At 42.1% G+C, this 22,998-nt stretch overlaps 1 protein-coding gene across 2 annotated transcripts in view; it reads right to left on the bottom strand.

Moving 5' to 3' along the window:
* Window positions 1-17,970, bottom strand: part of mcama (melanoma cell adhesion molecule a) — a 41,663-nt gene extending 23,693 nt beyond the window's left edge. Inside the window, exons 1-2 of one of the 2 annotated variants that reach the window (XM_069145812.1) lie at window positions 17,917-17,970; window positions 17,631-17,781 (exon numbers count right to left, since the gene is read on the bottom strand). In XM_069145812.1, the coding sequence (XP_069001913.1) occupies window positions 17,631-17,691 (61 nt within the window). In that variant the 5' untranslated portion in view covers window positions 17,692-17,781; window positions 17,917-17,970. Of the gene's footprint in view, window positions 1-17,630; window positions 17,802-17,916 lie in introns of those variants that run through there. The other variant, XM_069145813.1, reaches the window with a different exon arrangement.
* Between the last annotated feature and the right edge of the window lie 5,028 nt (window positions 17,971-22,998).

Below are 22,998 nucleotides of genomic sequence, written 5' to 3'. Positions count from 1 at the left end.
ATTGACGAGCTTTAGATTTAAAAAACCAGAAAAGCCAAAAAAAACAGTTTGGTTGCTTAAATAAACATCAGCAGCAGGTTAATAGCTTAAAACTGCTAAAGTTAATGACGTCATTTTCCAGTGTCAACTTTTTAAAGCAATTTACAAGTACGAATGCAAAGATTTTGGTAATTCAACCATGCGTTACTTCAGAGATCCGTCTCGAATGCTTTATTCATCTGTAGTTGTCGAACAGACATGCGGGAAAGATGAAAAAGCAGCGATATGAGGGCTTGAATATATTCCTCCACTGGAATCTTATCGAGAACATCTACCAGCTCTTTAGCTGCTAAACCAGGATCGCAAGAAACAAAGAAGACAAGAAGAGATTTGGGGCTCAGATTAGATGTCCCTGTGTTTTGTCAAGTTAATCAGTAAATCATTTGTTTAGGGAGCTTTGTAGATGTTCTACGGCCGGCTGAAGGACAATTATACTGCAGGTTACGGAGAGTGCAAGCAGAGTTGGGGGGAGGTGTGGGGGTGAAGGGTGTGGGGGGGCGGGGGGGTAAACAAAGCATGAGGGCTTTAGGGCAGAGGCATTCAGACACCTGCACAGATTTAAAGTTTATCTCCCGCCTGCTCAGAGCTGCCGATTCATTTTTTTTGTGTTCATGCAAACAGTCGGTGGAAGTCAAAAGGTTTCAGAGCATCTTCACCTCCACAGATCTGAAACTCGGCTGTTTTCACAACAAACTCGGCCTGTATTTCACGTCAAAACACCTCACGGAAAAAAACAATAATAAAAAAACACGTTCTCCTTTCTCCGGACTCAGAAAGCAGTCGGTCAGAGACAATGTCAAACACAATGACACGTGTGTTCAGAACTCATAACCAGCTGCATTGTTTGATACGAGAGCGCCGACTTTATCTTGATCTCCAGACAGGCAGACTCCAGTTTCTCAGGACTTCAGCAGACAATATCAGCCACTTGTTTTATTCACGGGGGTGAAAAACCTTGAGGACGAGGTTATGACTGGATTCACAGTCGGGTGGTACTGTGTCCCACTGGGCCGCGGAGGAGGAGGAGGAGGAGGTGGGGTTCACGTCACGACACGAGCAGCTGTGGATAATAGGAGTCGCACCCCCCTCCACCACCTCCCCCACCCCCCTCCTTCCCACCCCATTCCCATGCCGGAGGAGGAGGAGGGGAACCAACAACACCTGTGGGCAGCCCATTTGTCAAGTGATTTGTGAGAAGGAGTGTGGAAGATGGGAAGAAGGGCAAATAGGGTGTGTGTGTGTGTGTGTGTGTGTGTGTGTGTGTGTGTGTGTGTGTGTGTAAGGATGGATGGATGGGGGGGGGGGGGTTTAACTTAGTAGAGTATTATCACAGGACCACACACAATGAAATGCCTGTTGATCTCCTTCTCACACACCTGTGCAGCTATAAAAAAGAAAAGAAAAAAAAAACTTCCTCTCACCCGCTTTCAGCTCATGCCACGTTCAAGTGCTGTCACAAAAGTGGGACATTTTTGTATTTCATCAGTTTATCAGTTAACGGGTCAACAAAATTATCATTCACTCTTAACTGACCTCCAAAAAAATGTAAACAGACTGTCAATCAACCTGCTCTATCTATAGCCATATTATATACACACACACATAACTTCAGCCTGCAACATGGCCACGCCCCCTTTTGGAGGAAATGTGACTCTTCCCACAGATTTTAAAGTAAACTAGCTGTAAAAAAGTCACACACAAAAAAGAAAAAGTGAGATAACCCAGTTTTATGCTGAAACATGAATAAATCAACTTCCACAGACGGATGCACACCGGGACAATCCCTCGCTCTGAACACTCCTCTTTGATTAGGCGGTTGATCTTTTAACAGCATCCAATAACAGGGCTGAGGGAGGATTTGATATTTAAGCATCTCTTTATCCTCTCCCTTTTGAAATGTCAAGTTCAAAAGATCCAGACCCACGGCCTTGATCTGCGAGCCGAGACGACCTGGACGATTACCCGGCAGCTCCCGGCCGCCGTCACACGACTGCTTCACGGCGAGTCGCTACACATGGAGAGTTATTAAGTCTGATGACATAAAAAAAAAAAAAAAAAATTTAAAAATATATATATATAAATTATATATAAATATATATATATATTGGTAAACAATTGCTCCTCGTGTCGGATCAGCTCAATCCAATCAAAGAGCTGTTTTCTCTGCATCAAAATGCTCATTGTGTGTTGGAGCCTTTTCTAATTGAATTGAAGTGATTCAATGAGGACACTTTCCCAAACCGTCTCTCTGATGTGACACTCGGATCCCACAGCGGGACGAGTCCTCTCAGTTTGAGGGGATTTCTAAAAGACAAACGTGAATGTTTTTCCCGTCTGTGATGAAGAGGTGGAAACGCTGCCGCTCAACGAAGGAAGTCCTGCCGGTTCATTTAGAGCCAAACAGAGCGATGGTCTGCTGAACGGGAGCTGAGCCGGCGAATGCACTAAAAATAACACCGTGAGAGCAAAGATGGAGAATATCAGACCCCCGTCGTGATGCTTCAACGGTAGGACACCAATTTGTTCAGTTTGTAGGCCTTTAAACGTTGATAGTGTTCCTGTTGAACGCAGCCGTGATGAGCAGGAGGAACTCTGTGTTGACAGTCTGACAACCAGCTGACAACGATAACAAACAGATCAGTTCACTAAAAAAAACAGCTAAACTCAAGTTAACAAACTTCCTGTTCTGACGTGACGCTCGCTGACAGTTTCTGAGTTCATGTGCAAAACATTTTGACCAAATTATAAATATTCTTTCACACCAAAGACAGACTTGCTTTGTGCTCAGCATGTTTTCACCGCGATATTTCAGGTTGTTCGGACGGATTCAGCCCCGAAGCGTCGATCAAACGCCTGCAGCGAACGCTTGTGGCAGATCGAGTTCACAGCGCCATGATAAACGCCAACATGTGAAAACAAGAGAACATGGAGGCAGTAAAAAGTGTGAAAATGCTGAATCAGCGCTGAATAAAGTTGAAAAATTAACTTTATTCCGTGAAGCTGAAAAAGTTATAAAGTAGGTTAAAGTTGATTTAAGCTTGTTTTTTTTACAGGTGAGGGTACATGCATCACGACGGGCAGCGTGACCGGCTCTTATTAAAGGAGCACTCCGCTGATTTTACACATGAGGCTCTGCAGACTCACCGTGGAGAGCAGAAGTGAACCTGTGGAAACGGTTCCGGACGCTGTCTTCTGTGGCTGAAAAACTCAATGATGTCCTCTAAACTTAGACTTTTACATTTCTATAAAAACTCTACAATGTGAACTGAGGCTGTGGAGTTTCAGGAGGCTTCGTGATGCAGAGCTTTGACCTACACGAGCAACTAAAAGTCACATCGAAACTTCTTCTGAAGCTGCTTTGATTTTCTCTCACAAGTCCTCTAACTTTATGCAATTACAAAACTGAACTACAGCAGTTAAAAACTAAATCTAAAACAGAAAAAGACACACAAAAAAGGAATATTTATTTTTCGTACTATTAGTTAATCCTATTAAAGAGAAAAAAAAAACAATAAACTGACCGTATCAACAAATATTATTTCCTCCACTACTGTCAAAAAAAACTATTAAAAACACATCAATAAACCGAATCAGTGCAGTTCATCAACATGCACGGGTTTATTTTGAGTCTGTCCTGCAAACACTGCAGAAATCCTCATTAAAGCATCAAATATTTATTAATCTGCAAATCCAAGTACTCCTGTTTGATTAATGTTTCCTGAAAATCAGTTTTAAGACGCTACTGAGCCTTTACATGAAAAGAAACTGACTTTTCAGCAGAACTAACAGGTTTGGAGACACAGAAGCGAAGGAAGTCTTTTCATAGTAGTTACCAAGAAATATAAATATAAAACCAGCTTGAACCTTTGAGTTCACAATTCCTGAGAAGTTCAGGCCTTCTGCTTTACAACTAATCTGTAGGATTTATGAAGGAGGCCACATCTTGTAATTTAAAACCTTCTTCTTCAGCTCCAAATTGGACTTTGAGATGGAAACCAGTTCAATGTCGCCTCAAAGTCTGTAAAATTCACTTGCACCATCTGAGCATGTGCAGACTGGTAGTTTAAGGCAGTAAGATGAAGACCACAACTCTACATGATCTGTGTATTTGTAACCGTCTGCAGCCTCCTCCTCTGCTGTGATTGGCCGGTTGTTGTGTACCCTTTAACGAGCCCCCGTGTGCTTTGGTTTTTTCCTTCCAGGCCTGTCGATATATATCCGTGTTGCCGGTCTCTGCTGGGCAGCAGATGCCAAGCTAGCTGGAGGTGGAGGAAGCCCACGGCGTCATGAGTCCTCCGGCCCTGCAGGGGGCTTTGCAGAGTCAGAGGTTTTTCTCCAGCCCGTTTGCTGCACGTTAAACTGACGAGGAGGATTTTTGGACGTCGTTTCCACAAATCTAGTCACATGTACGTGTTTTTTTTTATGTTTGAGGCCAGCTGACGGTCCGTAACGATCTTCACGCAGCAGATGAGCGTGCAACACTGAAGGAGACATCATTTATTAAAGGGAGTCTGGATGTTGCATCAATATGACTGCATATTAGAGAAGTCTGACATAAAAAAAAACCTGCCGTCTTAAAGAATGAACAAAGACATTTAAAGCGGACCGCTAATTTAAAAATATGAACAACCAAACTTTAAAATGTACTTTAAGCTGCATGCATTCAAATTATAGTTTTAAAACAGTTAGAAATGTTCTGCACCAGCGTTGTGGCATTACATCCACTCTCAGCCACCTATCAAGGTCAGGGTCACTTTCACAACGAGGCCCGGCCGTCTGTTGCCCCGGCAACCTCACGCAGCCTCCCTCAGCCCGCCAGCAGATGCCCGAACCACCTCCAATGACTCGGCTGTCTGTGGACCTGCAGGGAGACGGCGGCTAAGATCAGATTTGTGTTCTCGTCTCCCACCTCGAGGGAGGACGAGAGGTTCGGTCTCCCGTCGCAGCCCAGAAGTGCATTCAGACGGATAAACAACACTTACACGGAAACTGTTAGGGTCAAAGGTCACGCGAGCCGACCTGCAGACCAAATGCACTCTGTCGTTCTCGTATGCATTTACTGCACAACACCCCCCCCCCCCCCAAAAAAAAAAAAGTGACACAAAAGTAAAATGTCCAAAATGATGTTTTTTTTTTTACTTTTCGTGGATCAAAAGAGAGAAAAACATCTAAATCCGGAGCTGCAATAAAAACCTTTTGCACAAAAACTGTTGGTTATTTTGTTCGCATCAACATCCATTTTAATTTGTTTGGAGGGAAACGCTGGCTGCCGCGGGACGAGATAATCCCTCAGGGTAACACACGATGTCTTCATTTGGTCGGGATTCAAGTTTTTTAATGAAGTTGAGCGTTTTCCAGACACTAAAAATTTCCACAGAAGCGTCGTCTCGTTGCAGCTTCATATTTTGTTGTTAAACTGTCGGTCCGGGTCGCTTCGTCACCGTGGGCTTCGTATTTATGATGAAAATAGTGGAAATACAAGTCTGCATGTCGTTATCAACCAGGAAGGTGCTTGCCAACAACTTTATCTTTATGATCCAGCATCAGTCACAGACGGTAATTCAGCCTTCACAGAGGACCAGACGGCGTTCGCTCGGAGCCTCCACGACTCTATTTTTTTCTTTTATTCTGAAAAATTGTAGCAGAAGCCCTCCGGGGAAGATTCCTCTCCCTGAACTGGAGCTGCGGAGGTAGATCACATGACAGCTTTCATCACGAAGACGCTGGCAGACACCAAAATTGCCCTAAAAGTCAACTCCTCAATAAAACCCTGTCTGGACGTCACCTCACTTCAGTGTCTGATCTTGATCTGGTGAACAAAGCCCGTTATCTCGCTCCACGTCCGTGACCCTTCACCATGATTACGCTTCTACTGAGAGAAACGCTGGCGTTATTCTGTCTGTACCCTGTACGGGACTTCAGAGTCAGAACGGGACAACGTTTGTTTGATCTTTTACAATTCACATTCAGCTCGTCTCACTTCACAGCCATCCGTGTAAAGAAATTCCTCCCACATATCTAAACCCTCCGACTCCTGGCAGCTGAACGCGGTGTGACGAAACGCACACAGATTCAAAAAATATCAGGTCTGTATTCATGTGAATGAGAACGGTGATGATAATAAGCACAGTAGTCGCCAGGGCTGGATGTTCAGACGAATTGACATTAACAAACAGCTAATTTCACTCAAAAATAGCTAAACTCAAGTTAAAAACCTGTTAACAATGCTATCAAACAGCTAATTTTGCTATAAAAAACAAACAAACAGCTAAACTGAATTTCAGTACACAACATGTGTCAATGGCATTAATTTAGGTTGGTCAATAGTACTGACAATCTTTTTTTTTTTAAATACATTTGAGCACAAACTTTGTCCTTAATGCAGAATTATTTTTAATTATTTCCACGGCAGCTGCAGATTAAACAGAAAATCATAATTTCAGTAGTTTGATTTGACAGTTTTCACAAGTCTTTACTGTCTGAAATACATCCACCTGTCAGAGAACATCTCATGAGCTCCTCGTGAAGCATTTTGCTCAAATAAATTAAACTACAGGATTGTTTTACATCTTATTACTTCAGGAAATCATTAATTAGTTTAATTTGCATTGCCTTGCAGCAGCGTTTAAATTAAGTCGTTTTTTAGCAGATGGAGAAGAATTATCAAACACTGCAGCATCTGAAACGTCCTCAAGACGGGGAATCTTTCAGCTGTCACCTTTATCTGGGACGTGATTATGTGTTTCCCTTCAGAGTATTTACAGTATTTGCATATTTTCTTTGTTTTGTTCTGCATCGTGTTAACCGAGTCCAAAATGTGCAGAATCTTTCCGTCCTCATCGTCCTTCGTAGTCGAGTTAAAAGCGTTAAAAAATGCTAGCTACGAGGTAGCACGCCAACAACAAAGATCGCCAACACTAACTAGCAGCAGGTAGTTGTTTGTTGGTGAGTAAAGTTATTTTCAACAGTTGTTCTGGATTACTCATCTAAAGTGGGATTGTCAGATTTCAGTCTTTCCTCCAAATGTTTCACAATAAAAGCCTGAAACAGATACAGGAAGTGTTCAGTTTGTATTAAAAGTGTAACGCAACTTTTTATTTGGACAAATTGGGGCGGCTCACGAGAACAAAGACATTTTCTTTCTTTACGAGGAGAAAAAGAGCGTCGTCTTGAAGTTCTGGAGTAACTTTAACAGGGCAAACGGGAGCGGATCAAAACAAGACTTTGAGTTTTGGTGAATCAATCAATACACCTTTGTTCATAGCTTGTAAAAAAAAATAGTCCACTTAAGACTACGAGTAGAAAAAAGTGGAATGTAGAATCAACCTTTAATGATACCCAGCTGGAATAAGAGCATGTCCCACATATTTAAACCCTTTTAAGCCACCTTAAATGTTTGAGCAATTAGTTCAAACTTAATTAGCAAAAACCTAAGATTAATCTTTTTAATAAGAAACTGACAGTATTATCAGCTTCCGGCCTCTTTTCTTAGACTTCTTTGGTAATTAACTGAATATCTTTGGGTTTCAGATGATATTTTTCACCATTTAGACGTTTCACATGGCAGACTACAACATCAAGATGAATTGGCACTGAAAATCCTGAATTATTGGTGGTGATACAGAGAAACTAACCGGCCGGATAAATTCCGCTGTCCGATCAACAGTTGCTGTTGGTTTTCTTCAACCGGCTCGTTTTCCGCCTCTCTTGCTGCTCCCGAGGGACGTTTTAAACAAAGACAAATCGGCCCTCCGGGGAATCTGCCAAACAAACGCCCTGCAACCACTAACTGCACCGCCGAAAAGACACACAAAAATAATTAGGCTGCGCTATGAATCAGCTGAAGGGGAGAGTCCCACTCGAAGCATGAAATGTGGCCCTCCACCGCTGCACTGATCACGGAGCCTCGGGGGCCGCGAGGACATTCAGACACAACCGGCACAATGCTGCTCCTGCTCAGGGACTACCAACACAGACATCCCTCCTCGTCTTCATTCAACAATTTACATGAGTTCAGGGTGTTTCTAAAGGAACCCGAGACTACCGTGCAGATTTCACGCTAAAAATTCACCAAGAAAACCCTGAAAATAACATCTTTTCAATGGTTTATGGCACAAGAGGAAGAAAAACAGTGCCAGATGCATGCCATATCCCCGGCCTGGCACAGCCCATTAGCAAGAGGCAAGCACCATGAAAGGCTGCCTGGTTAGCCCCGAGGTCGTCATGAATATTCAACGACACATGCACACGCCCAACGCAGACACGTCCTTCCACCATCAAAGTCGGTCTGGATTCGAAACCGATTTCATTATAATCCAGCAGATGTGAATGCAGGTTTGAGTGACAGGCAGCTGACTGGCACGACGCCAGACGTCACCGGCTTCATCGCTTCAATCCGGAGGGACGTAACAAAGCGAGACACAAGATTTTAGCTAATAATGTGACAGGAAATGTATTTGACAGGAAAAATACCGTACCGCCCCTTTAAACAGTCGTACCAGGATTTCACGCATTTTGTTTGTGATTGCTGCGATCAAAAATATTTGATTTTACGGCATCTCCTCTCAAAAATGTAGTGATTTTTTTTGCGGTAAATTTGCTGGAAATAACAAAAATTGCAAATTTTGTAAGAACTCTGTGTGCTGACTTCCTGTGATAATAATCCTCCAGGATTTTGCTCACTTTTGTGTGATAGTTGCAATCAAACATGTTTGATTTTGTGGCAACTTTTCTCAAAAACTGAAGTAATTTGAGTTTTTGGGGAAACATTTTAGTAATTAGCAAATATTTAAATTGTTTTGTTTTTACCAACTACCTGATAAAAAGTAATATGTAATTTAAATTGTGTAATTTGTGGAGTGTTTTGTGGTAAAATTGCAAGTCAATGTAATTTGTGCATCCATATTTGTGGAAAAATAAACAAAAGAGTCCATTTACAAAAACATCTTCAAAGCCCTAAAAAAAAAAAAAAAAAAAAAAAAAAGTGTCTTCTGTTTCTGTCGGCTGTCAATGAATCACTTTCCCCCGTTAGCGTAGCCGCGGTGCTAAATGTGGTGCTTACGATTCTGTTACTTCCGTCATATGCGCTCGTGTTATCTCTTTACAACTCGATCCTGGAGACGAGCCGAACGCCGCACTAAATATATTCCTGCAGCCTCTCCAGGCGTTCACCAGGTGACGGTGACACATCGGATGGTTCGGCAGTTTGACACGGACCCGAACAACAAAAGGAAATCAGAGGACTCGCATTCCTCGGGACAATGACGGGGTGTGAGGGGGGGGGAGCTCTGAGCAAATACTGAAGACGATCGGTGGCATCTGCATTGTTCCAGGAGGAAACAGATCTCGTCTCCGTTACAGGACGACAGACTTGAAGATACGAGAGAAACCTCCAACCGGTGATGTAGTCGCGTGGTCACGTTTCAAACCCGCCTCCGGAGGGAAGAAGGGAATCTGTGGCCTCCACCCTCCGGCAGGAATAAAGATGTATTATGGGCTCTTTTGTAGAAAATTACAATCAACAACCTTCCGGATTAATGGCTGACTTCACCCTGAAGATGCTGAGTTTCCAGAGTTATTCGATCTTATTGTATTCAGCTACTTCAGGTAGAACTACACGAGTAACATGAAGATGTTCGGTTGAATATAATTACACTTTTAAAAAGTCTAAAAACTGGTTAAATTCATGCATAATCCAGCTCCATTTGGACCTGCCATGGTGCTTTTAAACATTAGAGCTAAACCGGCTGGTTGCTATCATCTTATAAAAATAACTGAATATACATATTGGCCAATAATTAATAAGAAATTGCAGTAAAAATACAAGACAAGTCATTTAGAAACAGTGTACCTGTAATTACATGTACAGGTAAACACACTGCTAAAGTTGTGGTTGTTTTCTGTTCCTGTGGTGGTAAGTTTACATACAATAGTCAATAATGTATATTTGAAACAAACAGGAAGTGTATTGCAGTAGCTTTAACGGGGCAAACGGAAGCGGATCAAAACTAGTCTTGGAGTTGACATTGTCAATCAATTGATATACTTTAAATGTCTCTTTCAGAAATTTAGAGATAATTTGATCTTCAAGCACTTAAAAATGGGAATGATTTTCAACCGGATCAAGAAAACTTAAAACAAACAAAACAAAGACGACAACAACAACAACAGCACAGTGTCGTTCCGGTGCCGTCCGGCAGCATTACAACATACGGTTGATGCCATTTTAGTAACGTTAAGTTTTCTCATGTTCAGAAAGAGTTAATATTTGCAAACTTTGGGTTATTTTGACGATAACAGTGTAATGGAAATCTTCATCAAATTTTCTATTTGTATTCGCTTCTATTTTCCAATATTACTCTTCATTGAATGTACACTACACTCTTGACTGATGCCAAGTAGAGAAAAGAAAAAACACTCTTCGAGCCAAATAATGAACTCGTCTGAAATCAATAGTTGGGAGTTGTTGCAGTTTGGACACTTTGGAAGTTCATATTCTCATCACGAGGAAACTGTTTGTGGTTGAGGCATCCCATGGGGGTTGTACTATACGTTACTACATTTTTAAATGTTATTTGTACTCTAACTCTCGGATGAAAGGACGACGCACCAGACGCTCCAACAGGAAAGTTAATCCTCCTGTTGAAAACAACAAGCTCAAAGTAAATATTCCCAGGCTCCGTCCACTGCTCTCCAAAAGACTTTAAAAAAAAACCTGCAAAGTCGGGGGCATGAGAGAGGTGCATGAGGAGACGGTATGGGTGTGGGGGGGGGGACACGGCTCAGGAAAAAGGCGGGAAGGAGTCAAAGACCATTGTGGTGTCTGGTTTCCCGGTAACGTGAGCCCCCCCCCCCCCCCCCCCCCCCCGGCAGAATGAGCCTGGACTGGGCGTCAGGTGTGTGCAGCTGCTGGTTTAATCTCTGTTTGCAGACCAAAGTGGGGAAAGAAAAAAAAAAAAAAAAAAAAAAAAGGAAGGAAAAGCTCCTCAACGAAGGCGATACTGGAGGTTTTTTTTATCTGTCCCTGTGGCACCAATGGGACCGCTGCCAGCACTTGGATGGAGGCCCGAGAGAGTGCCATGTGTCCCACAGATGGGCTTTCTAAATATGAGGGGACGTCATGTACAGATGGCCGAATTCGCATGGGCACAGTTTGGAGACAAATGGCCAAATCTGCCCCAGACTTCACACCAATGTCTTCTTTTAAAACAAAGAACAGGGATGTTTTATTCTGCATGCATGTACACCATCATGCATGCATCTAACTGTGGTGTATTTATGCTACATAATTTTCAGGCCTGAATATAAATACACTCAGCCTGTGAACAATCATTTGGACACCTGTAAACTCACTAATGTACTAATAATCTAATGCTTCAATAAATAACAGAACACATTAGAGTTTTTTGGGATTGTTGGATTTTGTGGCGTCTTACCTCCATAAATCTGCTAAATCTTTCTGCATGCTGCTTCAAACTGACCCAAACTGTAAAAAACCAGCATTTTGTTTGACCACTTTTTGGTGTTTGTTATTCCAGTTTGTGCTTTTAAAAGCTTCTCGGCATGCTCCGAAGATCGGAGACGTGTTTTAGGGAATCAAAGCCGTGGCTGTTTGGCTGGCGGGAGCAGAGCTGACATCAGAGCTTTATGCCTGAATTGAAGGGTTTTCAGGGGCCTTGTCTTCATGTGTAGTGGATGCTTGATGTCTGAGTGGGATTTTACATCCAACAGCTGCCTCTGTAGTTTGATCCCTGGCCTGCTGGGAGGGAGTTTCTCCCGTATCGACTCCCTCTCCGGAGCTGCAGAGCTTCCCTGAAACATCCCTGACTGCCGTGTTATTCAGAGCACATCATTCAGCGCGGTGAAAAATCCATACGGCAAACGATCCTCCCCCCCCCGAGACGGGACGACCTGTTGGAGGAGCCGTTTAAGGAAACTCAATCAGGAGGAGGACCGGTGGAAACCATTAATGAGAGCGACGAGCATCCGCCTGCATCCAGGAGGTCAAGAATCCGTCGTGGAGTCGAGCCAGAGGGCTAAACTCTGGTCGCCCGCCGGGTCAGCAACGTAAACAGCGTCTCCAGCAACACACCAACTTCTTTATTTTTACATGTATTCTGGTAAAAAGTGCTGCAGGGTTCAAGTTTTTTTTTTCCTGGTCGTGCAGGGAGAGAGTGCTTAAAGGCTTGTTTTTTTAAAGCTCCTCTGAATCACAAATATTGGATTTGGCTGCGCTGCTCGCACAGGATTGATTATTTTCATGCAGTACAGTAAGACTTCTCTAAAGGATGCAGTGCTGTGTTGTGTTTTAGCCCCATTGTGATGCATCATGGCAGCAGTTATCTGCATGATGGTGGACCTCAAGACTGAAACATGTTGATACTTGAAGAGGCATTTTGCAGATTGTAAAACATCCCTTAAACTTGGACCTGCGCTGTCAGTATGTTTAGTAAATTTATGCAAAAGCTTTGCATATTTTATAAGCGTCACGTGCTGCTGGGAGACGAACTAAAGACCTCAATAATTAGAAAATACTCAACATTCAGTAAAAAGGTATTAAAAGCAAAAATGTAGGAAAGATCACAATAAGATCACGCAATTTTGCAAAATATTTGCAATTTTTCTCCAAAGAAAACATCGTCAACAGAAGCAAATAAATTATGTTTGTCATATTGATCGTGTACTTGAGAAGAGTCCATATGAACGGCGCCCTCTTGTGGGATTCACGAAGTCAGAACTCGTAATGTTCCATCAGCCTCGAGTTCACGAGTTTGTGACGTGTTTGCTGACGTTAACAGAAAGGTCAGAGGTCGTGGAGGTTCCTGTTTGGGTGGATGTGAAGCTAATATTTTGTCATTTTAGACATGTAGAGTTAGAGTAGATGGGCGTGACAATAAACGCAAATTCAAGCAATCTCCACAACGTTTGCGATTGTTTGTAATTTAGCAAAATTCCTGCAATAAAACATCGTCAACCGAAACTCTGCTCAAGTCGTCTTTCCAAAACAAAACTCAGTGAAATCCTGGAGGTCTTGAACACTGAATGTTCTCACTGGAACAAAAAGTAATCAGCCCTGCATATATTAAAAATGCATTATGTTTTCGTTCCCGCTGCACAGATCTGAACACCGCCCCATTGGTTTTCCTACATTATCTTCTGCTGTTAACTACAGTCAGAGGAACTCTTTCATTATGTTCAGGCCAAATGAATCCCTTGGTTGAGCTTAGATGAAGCCAACAGCCTTTTTAACTGTGGACAAAGTCAAAACTTCAGACTTGAAGCATTAACATTTTCAATAAACCGCCTTTTTCTTTAAACTTCATGAAGTATTTTAAAAGTTGAATGGTCCGTACGTCCGCTGCCGTCCTCTGTTTGCAGAAAAGAAGCTCACAGGTTTGAATATTGAGCTAAAGTAAAGAAAAGAGTCGATGCAATAAGGTGGATGACGTTTGATTGTTCAGCACGCTGACCTCCACCTTAGCCGAATTATCTTACATATGCTTACCGCACCGGCGAAGCCCTTATTATAATACTACGGGGATCAAACAGCACACTCTCTTTAATGAGAACAATGAGCCAATACATTAGATGATGTGGCTGTCGAGCTCGGCTATCACTCAGCCGAACGCACTAATCCCACACGAACAACTGCAGCCAACAGCTGCACACTTCCTGCTGCATGCAGACGAGCAGCGGAGCGCCGGCATTCCCAGGCATCCAGCCACGGAGAGCGATGAAGAGGAGGGCAGGGAGCGATGAAGAGGAGGGCAGGGAGACCAGCCATTATTTACTAAAGACAACTGACTCACCGGGATACCTTATGACTCATTTCTGGAGACTTCACAACCACTTTACAGGCTGCAAAACCCACATTCTCTTATCGAGATAAGACAATAACCATTAATATTATGATGTAAACAATCTCACTCAAAAATGTGGAAATGTGATGAAAACTTTAACCAATTGTTCACAATTTCTCTGCAGACAACTTCAACTGCAACTCAAAGTATTGCGATATCGTACACGGCACCATTTATAGCCTGCAACGTGTATTTCAATGTGACCTTATGGTCAAGAATTTGAATATCTCAATTATAAGATTGGTAGTCATGAGAAATAATTTATCCTTTTCAATCTCATTTTGGAACATCAATAAATCTACAATAATAATAAACTGAATTGCTTCCTTAAAACATTTGTTGGAAACAGTCGTAGCATCTTGTGTGAAACTAAAACGACAGTTGGGTCTTGGACGGTGACGTTCTGCCCCGTTTGAAACATGAATGTCACCCCGAATAATCTGAAAAACAGTCATGATTCTATAGTAGAAATCACTGCATGGGCTCAGGAACACTTGGCGGTAAAGCGGGAATGTTAAAGACTATCTGTTCCCAAAAAATTGGACTAAAAATCGGATGTTTCTCTGCTCTAGTTTCAGGTCCGCGGTGAAATCACAAATGTTCTCGTACCATCGGTCACGTTAACGTGAGGAACTGCTGATTTGTAACGCCTGATGTCTTTACAAGGTAAACAAGAGATGTCTCGTAAACCTATTGATCGACGCTCATAATGAAATCCCATCACGTGACAGTAAGTCTGGGATTGATATATTTGTCTTTTTCATTGTTCACGATCGCCGCCGCAACTTATTAATCGCTCCAAAAGTCCGAACCGTCGGGAAAGTTTGAGATCGCGAACGGACAAACCAACGGTTCTGTTTTATCCAAACCAAATCCACCTCTGTTGGTCTGACTGGATTTTGGTCTTGTTCAATAACAACTTTCAAACAGCTTTTAGCTGCATTATCGCCACCTTCTGACGGGAGGAACACATTGCAATGAGGCAACGGTAAAAACAGGGAAACAAAGAAGAACAAAAGTCACATTTACAAATCGATTTCTTGTATTTTAACGACTATTTGAAAAATCATGACCCATCCGTTTAAGGTAGCTGTGAAAGCACCCGTGGATGCTCACCACTAATTCCCACAACAGATGCAGTTAATTCAAGTTCACATCGACTTAATAACGAGTGATTTTCTGTGTCCTTTTTACACACAAACTGACTAAAAGGATCCGTCACATCCTTTTAATGCACTGAAGGATAAAAAGCTTTGTTTGGGTTAAAGGATTTCATTAGGGCATGGACCAAAAAAAAAAAAACAAAAAAAAAAAAGCCTGTCCGCCGCGTCCACTTTCTGTTCTGTAAATGTCACCGTAAAAGCTCTGCACCACCAGATTTACTGCTTCACCACTCTGCCCGGACCGCACGTCCATTCTTGTAAGACAACATGACCATCATACTGATGAGCGCCGGACTTCCAGATCAATAAGAGGTTTCGTGCATCAGCCGAGCCGCATGTTTGGGTTTCTCTCTCATACGTGGGATGGTTTCATTTCCATCCAAGCAGAAGATGCTTTTAGCCGTAGATTGCATTCAAGTAAGTGCCCTTCAAGGCCCATTAGGGAGGAGGGTCAGTTTGGACAGAGCCCGCGTTTGGAAGCTCTTTAGTGGGCCGGGGGTCTCCATCAGCGGCCAACGAGATAATCCAAAAACAGACAGCTTTGCTGCGTCTCCAGAGGAGGTGGAGGTTCGATGAGGATTAAATAGAGGTAACCCAATTAAGACCAGGCTGACGAAGTAAAAAACAACAACTGGGATTTAAGGGGAAAAAGAGGGGCAGAGTGAGTGTTGTCCTCTCGTGGGAGGAAGGTTTTCATTCATATGACTTATTGTGCTGCAGCCACACAGCAAACATTTCAAAAGACGATGGAAGTCATCGGTACGGCGTTTAGCATCGCAACAGAGCGTTCAGCGCACGTAGTGTTGAAATATCATCAACTTTTGTTTAACGAAGAAATAAGTCAAAAACAAAAGGTAACACTTGCATAAATACTAGCCTGCTTGTCAGGACTTCATTGGCCACGTCCATTTCTCACCTCTCAAACAACCATCTGCTGACTCTTTACCCAATTAATACATTTATTTCTCCATAAAATGCCATAAAACAGACAAAATGACCATCACAAGTTCCCCAGCTGAAGCTGATATCTTTAAAAAGCATTGTTTGTCCGACCAACCGTCCAAAACTCAACGAGATGCAGGTTGATTTCTAAATAAATCTAATGTTCCCACTGAAATGAGCTACTGAAAGTTCAGCACAGTTTGGCCTCGTTTGGACGTCCAATTCAAATGAGTTACACGTCACTACAAATTCACTAAAACTAGACTTTTTGGAAAAGTGGCACCATTGTTAACAATGATACACAAGAAAAAAGTAGCAAACTGGCACATTCAAGAAGCTGGAAGTGGAAAAATAACAAACAATTCATTATTTAAATAGTCTTTTCTGCCAACCAGCTTTTTGGTTTCAACTTTCGTTAAGTTTTCAAGTCGCGTAAATTAAAGGAATAAAAGATTTCACCAACCTGAGTCCACGGTCACAACAACACCGGGAGAAAATCTGTTTACAATTATCATGAAAACAAAACAAAAATCTGCAAATATCCACAAATCTTTCTTTAAAAAAATTCTCCAATGATTAATCGATTGACAAACTGGTTGATTAACTTTCTGTCAAAAGACTAAAACACTTATTCGACTGATGATTTCAACTTTCATTAACCACAATCACATCTGCAGCCTCAAGCGTTAACCTAATGTTCCCGTTACTCACATTATCTGGTCACGACAGACGATTAAATGATTAATCAGTTGGTTAATAAGCGTAAATATTAAGATTGGCAGCTTTTCTCCTTTTCAAATTATTGTAAATTGAAGACTTTTGGCCTCAAAAATCTGACAAAACAAACATGACCCTGGACTCTGATGCACATTGTTCACTAGTTTAAGCAATAAATGGATTATTCAGGGAGATTCAAACCTTTAAACAACTTCTAACCCTCACAGCTCTGGAGATGAACCTCTGCAAAAATATCCACCACAGCCTGAAGGTAAACTGGTTCTTACAGTGACACCAGGAGATAAACACACACGCACGCACGCGCGCACACACGCGCGCGCACACGCACACACACACACACACACACACACACACACAGCCTTCCTCCATCACGCTGATATCATTGTCTGGTTCCACTGATGAAAACCATGAGCACACTTTGTGCCCTGGGAACATGGGGCTCCTCTAAATTTGGCCCTGCGGTCCACATAAAGCGCTGCGGTCCTTCAGATGTCCTCAGCAGTCGCATTAAACCTTTAATAACTTATGCAGACAGAAGTTTCAGGAGAACCAGCTTTAAAAAAAAATGTTTTAAAAAAGCTCCATCACACGACAGCTTGCAGGGCACGCTGCTGGGCGGTTAATTAGCAGCAGCAATTACACAGTAATTAACTACACCTTTAAATGTTTTAAACTGCTGGAAATAGAGACTGAAATTCCCGTAAGGCAACACGAAGTTCATAAATCTGCTTTCAAAGTCACTGCAGAAGCGAAATACAACTAATATGTTGATTATATTTAACACACGGGACCAAAACACGCCCGTTAACTACAGAGAAACCTTCCACGAAACTTTCCCAGTTAAATATAAAAAAAACAAAAACAACCAACACGTGTTTAACGGACTCACCGCCGCAGATCAGCAGACACACCGGGAGAAGCGGTACCAGAGTCCGGTGGAGGAGAGCCATGTCTCTGCTGCTGCTGCTCCTATCCAGTCCGGAATAAAGTGAACCGAGGCGGCGCGTCGACGAGAAGTTCTCCGCGAAGCCCGGAGGAGGCTGAGGAGGAGGAGGAAGGAGAAGAGGAGGAGGAGGAGGAGGAGGAGGCTCAATTAAAGTGCGAGAGGCGGAGGGTGGGGGGGTCCCTCTCCTCTCCTATTGTGGGGCTGTACGTGTGTGGCAGAAACAGCTTACCGGTGTTTTCTTCTGCTGCAGAATTCACACCGCGTTTAGAAAGTCCTCAAGGTCGCGAGGCGGCGTCTTATCACGGCTCGGCACGTTTGAACCCGGACTACCAGGCCCTGCTGGCTCCACTCAGATCAGCCGGGACACTAATAACGACTCATGCTGTCTGAAATGTTCATTTAGCGGGAGAAAAGCGAACTAAGCACATGTATTTACTGTAGGTACAATTTACTGGAGTATTTCCATTTGATGCTACTTTACTTTCACTCCACCACATTTCAGAGGGAAATATTCTACTTTATTCTACTCTATTACATCTATTTAACAGCTTTATTTACTTCTCAGGTGAAGATTTGACACAATCCAACACTTTAAAGATGAAACCAGTAGCCTGTGGTGTGTTTTATTTTGAAAATATAAAAAAAAAAAAATTAGATCCATTTGTGTCCTTCAGTAACGGAGTCAATCTACTCTTATTTAACAACCCGGCAAAGCGTGAAAAAGACACGCCCACCCAATACAACTAAACGTGTAACTCACATTTTGCTGTAGTGGACATGTGTGTCTATTACACGCTTTGGCCTGTAGCAATTTCCTGCTGCATCGTTTCAACCATGTGATTTGCAGGAAAACAAAACCATTAGCAAAAACAGGGTTTCAGGAAATAACCACAGGGTTGGGAAATATTTTGAGAAATACAGAAGAGACTGAGAAAACACATCTATGCCAACCGTTAGCTTAGCTTAGCATAAAGTCTGAAAACTAGGTGCATGTCTCTGTCCAAAGGTAACAGAATACACCGACCAGCACCACTAGAGGTCACTGATAAACTACAGCATGTTTTTGTTTTTAATCCATAAATAAAATAGAGTATAATTGGAAAACGTTATATGCTGCAGACTAACCTATTTTTATTGGCTTATTTCACCATCTTATTTGCACTATACCTGCTGACTGTTCTATTCTATTTTAGTTTGTATAAACGCTACCATGAAGGTATTATTTTATATTTTCTTGTAATATGTCAGTTTTGCTTTTGCATTTTTATGCTTATTGTATTTTAACCTGCTTTAAAATGATCTTTTTCTTTCGTGGAAATAATTAAATGTACCTCCATCGATCCATCCAACCAACCAATCAACCAACCATCCATCCATCCATCCAACCAACCATCCATCCAACTAACCAACCAACCATCCAACCAACCATCCATCCATCCAACCATCCAACCAGTGGAGACTGTAGAAAGTCTCTGCTCTGGACTAATTAAGTTAAACAAGCTATAACATGCTGTTTTCTATTTTTTAATAATAAGACCTATAAGAGGCTGGAAAACGAAGACATATGTCTACGCCAACGACTGGTTTATCGACTGACAGGCCGGTGATGGTAAACGAGAGGGTCAGGATCTCTTTAGACCTCCACAAGAGGAATCGAACTAACCGAGCTCAGCTGTGAACTCATTAAGATAAGTAACTCCAGAGATCTACCTCAGCAAACCACAGCAGAGCTCATCGACTTCACTTCCCAGCACGAATCGTTGGTTTTCCTTTGGACCATTAGGGAACAACTTAAGATGCATCTTTTAGTGAAAATAAATGGTGAACGGTTAGAAAGGAGACGTCAACACCGACACACAGGCTCTTCAAACCTTTCAGTTCCACAGTCGGACTGAAAACAAACATTGATGACGAGCTGGCAGCTCCCGTCCTCGTGTTGTCGCCACCTTTGTGGATAAAAGCGTCGACACTCGACTGTGATTGCAGAAACAGCAGCTCAGTGTTTGTTTGTTTGTTTGTTTGTTCGACTGCTGAGGCGGAAACTAGTTAAAGAGATCTGCTGCTCTTTTATCTTTGAGTTGCTGGAACAAGAGAAGCTACCACACCTGCAGCAACTACAACTACTGAAAAGAGATGTACTACTTTACATTTCCCCTTAATTCCATCAGACGTCTGTTTGATTAGTTTCTTGCTGATTACAGGAAGGTTACCGAGCTGCTTCAACAATCTACAACAAGCTAATTATTGACTTTTCCTGATTGCTTTCAATGTTGCATCATAAATAAACTATAAATTCACTAAAAAAAAATCTTCCAGCTCCTCTTTGCAATCATTTATGTTACACTGTTAATATGCAAGCCACTGTAAAAACACCATAGCAACCACTTCATATTATTCAGCACACCTTAGCAACCATTTAAATAATTGTTTTTCTTACTCTTCCAGCTGTTTCCAGCTCGCCCACTCATTTTCTACCAGAAATATACGGTATAATTCAATGGTCCTCATCTGGTCCAACTTCAGGATGCCCATTTTTCTCCTTCTGAAATGTTTGAGCCATTTATCACATAAAAATATAGTGCTTGAACAAACAAGGTCTTCACAGACTGATAAAAAAAACATGAAATAAACTCCAAGAACTGCAACAAATGCTTGAATAACAGACATACATCCTTTTCAAAGAAGTTTAAAATAGAGAAAATCAAGATTCAACTGCAGTAAATATGAAATACAAAAGGCAGATTTATCTAATCCTAATCTCATTTACTGATGTGCAGGCGTTAGCTTTTTTTTTTCAAAATAAAAGTGCAGCATTAGAAATAAAAGTTCAACTTCTTGCCACAGACTGTATGTAAAAGTGGACGTAGCTTCCAGGTCTGAAAAATAAGGCCGAATAGCAGAAGTGCCTTAAAGTGCAATACCACCGAGGACCATTAGGGGCCAGTTAAAAAAAAAAAAGCAATATTTCTTTGGGGGGGTGTGTCTTTTTGATTGACAGGTCTGTGGTACAGTCAGGTTTCCTGTATAGGTGGGCGGGACATAGTGTCCTCCGGTATTGAGTCCAGATCCTCCCCTCGCTCCTCCCCCAGCTCGTCAAATATGGTCACTTCTGGCTCCAAAATAACAAGATGGCGACAGCCGAAATTCCGAAGTCAAAGCTTCAAAAATGGACGTTTACAAACCAGCGAGTCAACCATTTTTTTTTATTCATGCACACATCCACGACCCACTGAAAATAACCCTGGGACCCACTTCTAGAGTGCAACCCACCAGTTGAAAACCACTGGTCTAAATTAATGTTCTTATTGAAAAGCAGCAAAGATAATAATAACACAAGATGGCGTTCAGAGCGAGGGTTGACCAGAGGTTAAATCACACCGGACCTCCTCCGGTAATGTGAGCAGGTTCTCTGCTGTTGTTATCATTTACTGTCGGGTCACCTTGTCTGACAGCTGCAGCGGAGACACTTCCTGGAATCAGTCGTCCACCTGTCCAGCCCCCGTCATACATGAGCGTACAGCTGTGGACACACAACACGGCCATTAGACACGGACACGGTAAGCTGGTGGTTACAGAGCACCTCCTCTAGCGTGATATAGGTTTACCAGACGGTACTCGTGTTGTCAAACTGTGACACCACGAACTGACGGACAGCAGCAAGTAAAGAAAGGTGTGACTCTTCCAGAAATAAATCATCTGCGGCACGCCCCCAAAAACAGGTCTTCTTGAATCTTCTTTTCTAATGAATGAGGGATTATTTTCAGATGGACCTCCAGAAAACTAATAAGAAGGAGTGACTTTAGCTAACAACACCGAGATAACTGATGGACACATTTTATTCACTTTGGATTTGATGAGAGAAGTTGAATGGGAGTCTATGGAGCCGGAGGCTTTTTGGAGCCGACCTCTAGTGGCACTCACTGGTATTGCAGCTGAAGACACTTCTGGATCAGAACCATTTTTCAGACCTGAAGCTACAAACTTTTTTTATATCCAGACTGTGTTTCTAACCTGTGTCTTGTGAAACCTTTGAAATTAAGCACTCTGCTTTTCATCACAGGTGAATATGATGTTTTTAATGCTGCAATGAGGTTTTCCTTTTCAGACCAGATTTATTTCATCGATAGGAAGTCTGAACTCTCTGCACTTTATTGTATAAAAAGGGTAACGCCCACATATCTCTCAATCAGCCTTTGTGGTCTCAAAATAAACCCAGAACGAGCTTCACGCTGAAGAAGGAGACAGCAGCAGCTGCACACATCTGTAAAAGTCCATCTCGCTCTTCATATCAAGGAACATTTGGTTTGGATCTGAGCCAACCTCTCTCTCATGAAACCTTTCTAGCTCTCACTCAGGAGATGATTTTAACCAGGCGGCTCCTGAAAGACTTTTTTTTTTTTTCAACTGTCGACCCACACATTTTCTCTTAGTGTTAATACCAGAAGCTCAGTTTCCACCTCGGCCTGACGCCTGTCCCAGTTACCCCAGAGGAGGATCAGCTTAGACCTCCTTTGAGGGATCAAACTTTTCACCTTTTAATATACTTGATTTTTTTTTTTAAATAATTTATCATATTGCCATGGCAGCTTTAAAAAAGAAAAAGGACTGAGTATGTGTCTCTTTTATATCTCAGTGGTGGCGCCGGCTCTTTCACTTCCTCCCCTTAAACCTTCGTCTCTGTGTGCCACTCTAACAGTCTTTTATCACTTATTTTGAATGAGGTTTCTGCTGTAGGTGGGCGGGGCTTAGTGTCCTCCTGCTTCCCAGATTCACCCCTCGCTCGTCTCTGGCGATGGTGCATCATAAACAAACTTTAAATCCAGTCAAAGGGATTTTAGGATTCATTTAAGTTATACTGTAAATATGCAAGCCACTGAAAAAGACCATAGCAACCACTTTTATCATCCAACACCCCCTTGGCAACCATTTTAACAACCATTTTTCTTACAATTCCAGCTGTTTCCAGCTCATGCACTTATTGTCTCAGAAATATCTGGTTTAATTCAGTGGTTTTCATCTGGTTCAACCTCAGGATCCTCATTTTTCTTTACTCTTCATCCAATTTTTATTTTTATTTTTTTTTTTTTTAGCTTTTTAATGCACCAAAAAATAGTGGTAATAAACAATTTCTTCATGCACTGATAACAGCATGAAATAAACAAAATAATTATTTTACGGGCATATATCCTTTTTAAAGTTTATAGTGTGTTGTTGAATTCCCACTCAAACTGCTGCAGCTGTCATCACGAAACAACAGTTAGGTTTCAGGAGGCATTCTGGGTTTTGGTCATAAATAACTACATCATTAAAT

The sequence above is a fragment of the Embiotoca jacksoni genome, unplaced genomic scaffold (assembly GCF_022577435.1).
Source record: "Embiotoca jacksoni isolate LCO1_2020_lvr unplaced genomic scaffold, fEmbJac1.0.p SCAF_13, whole genome shotgun sequence".
NCBI lineage: Eukaryota > Metazoa > Chordata > Actinopteri > Embiotocidae > Embiotoca > Embiotoca jacksoni.
This window is presented reverse-complemented; position numbering and strand designations above follow the sequence as displayed.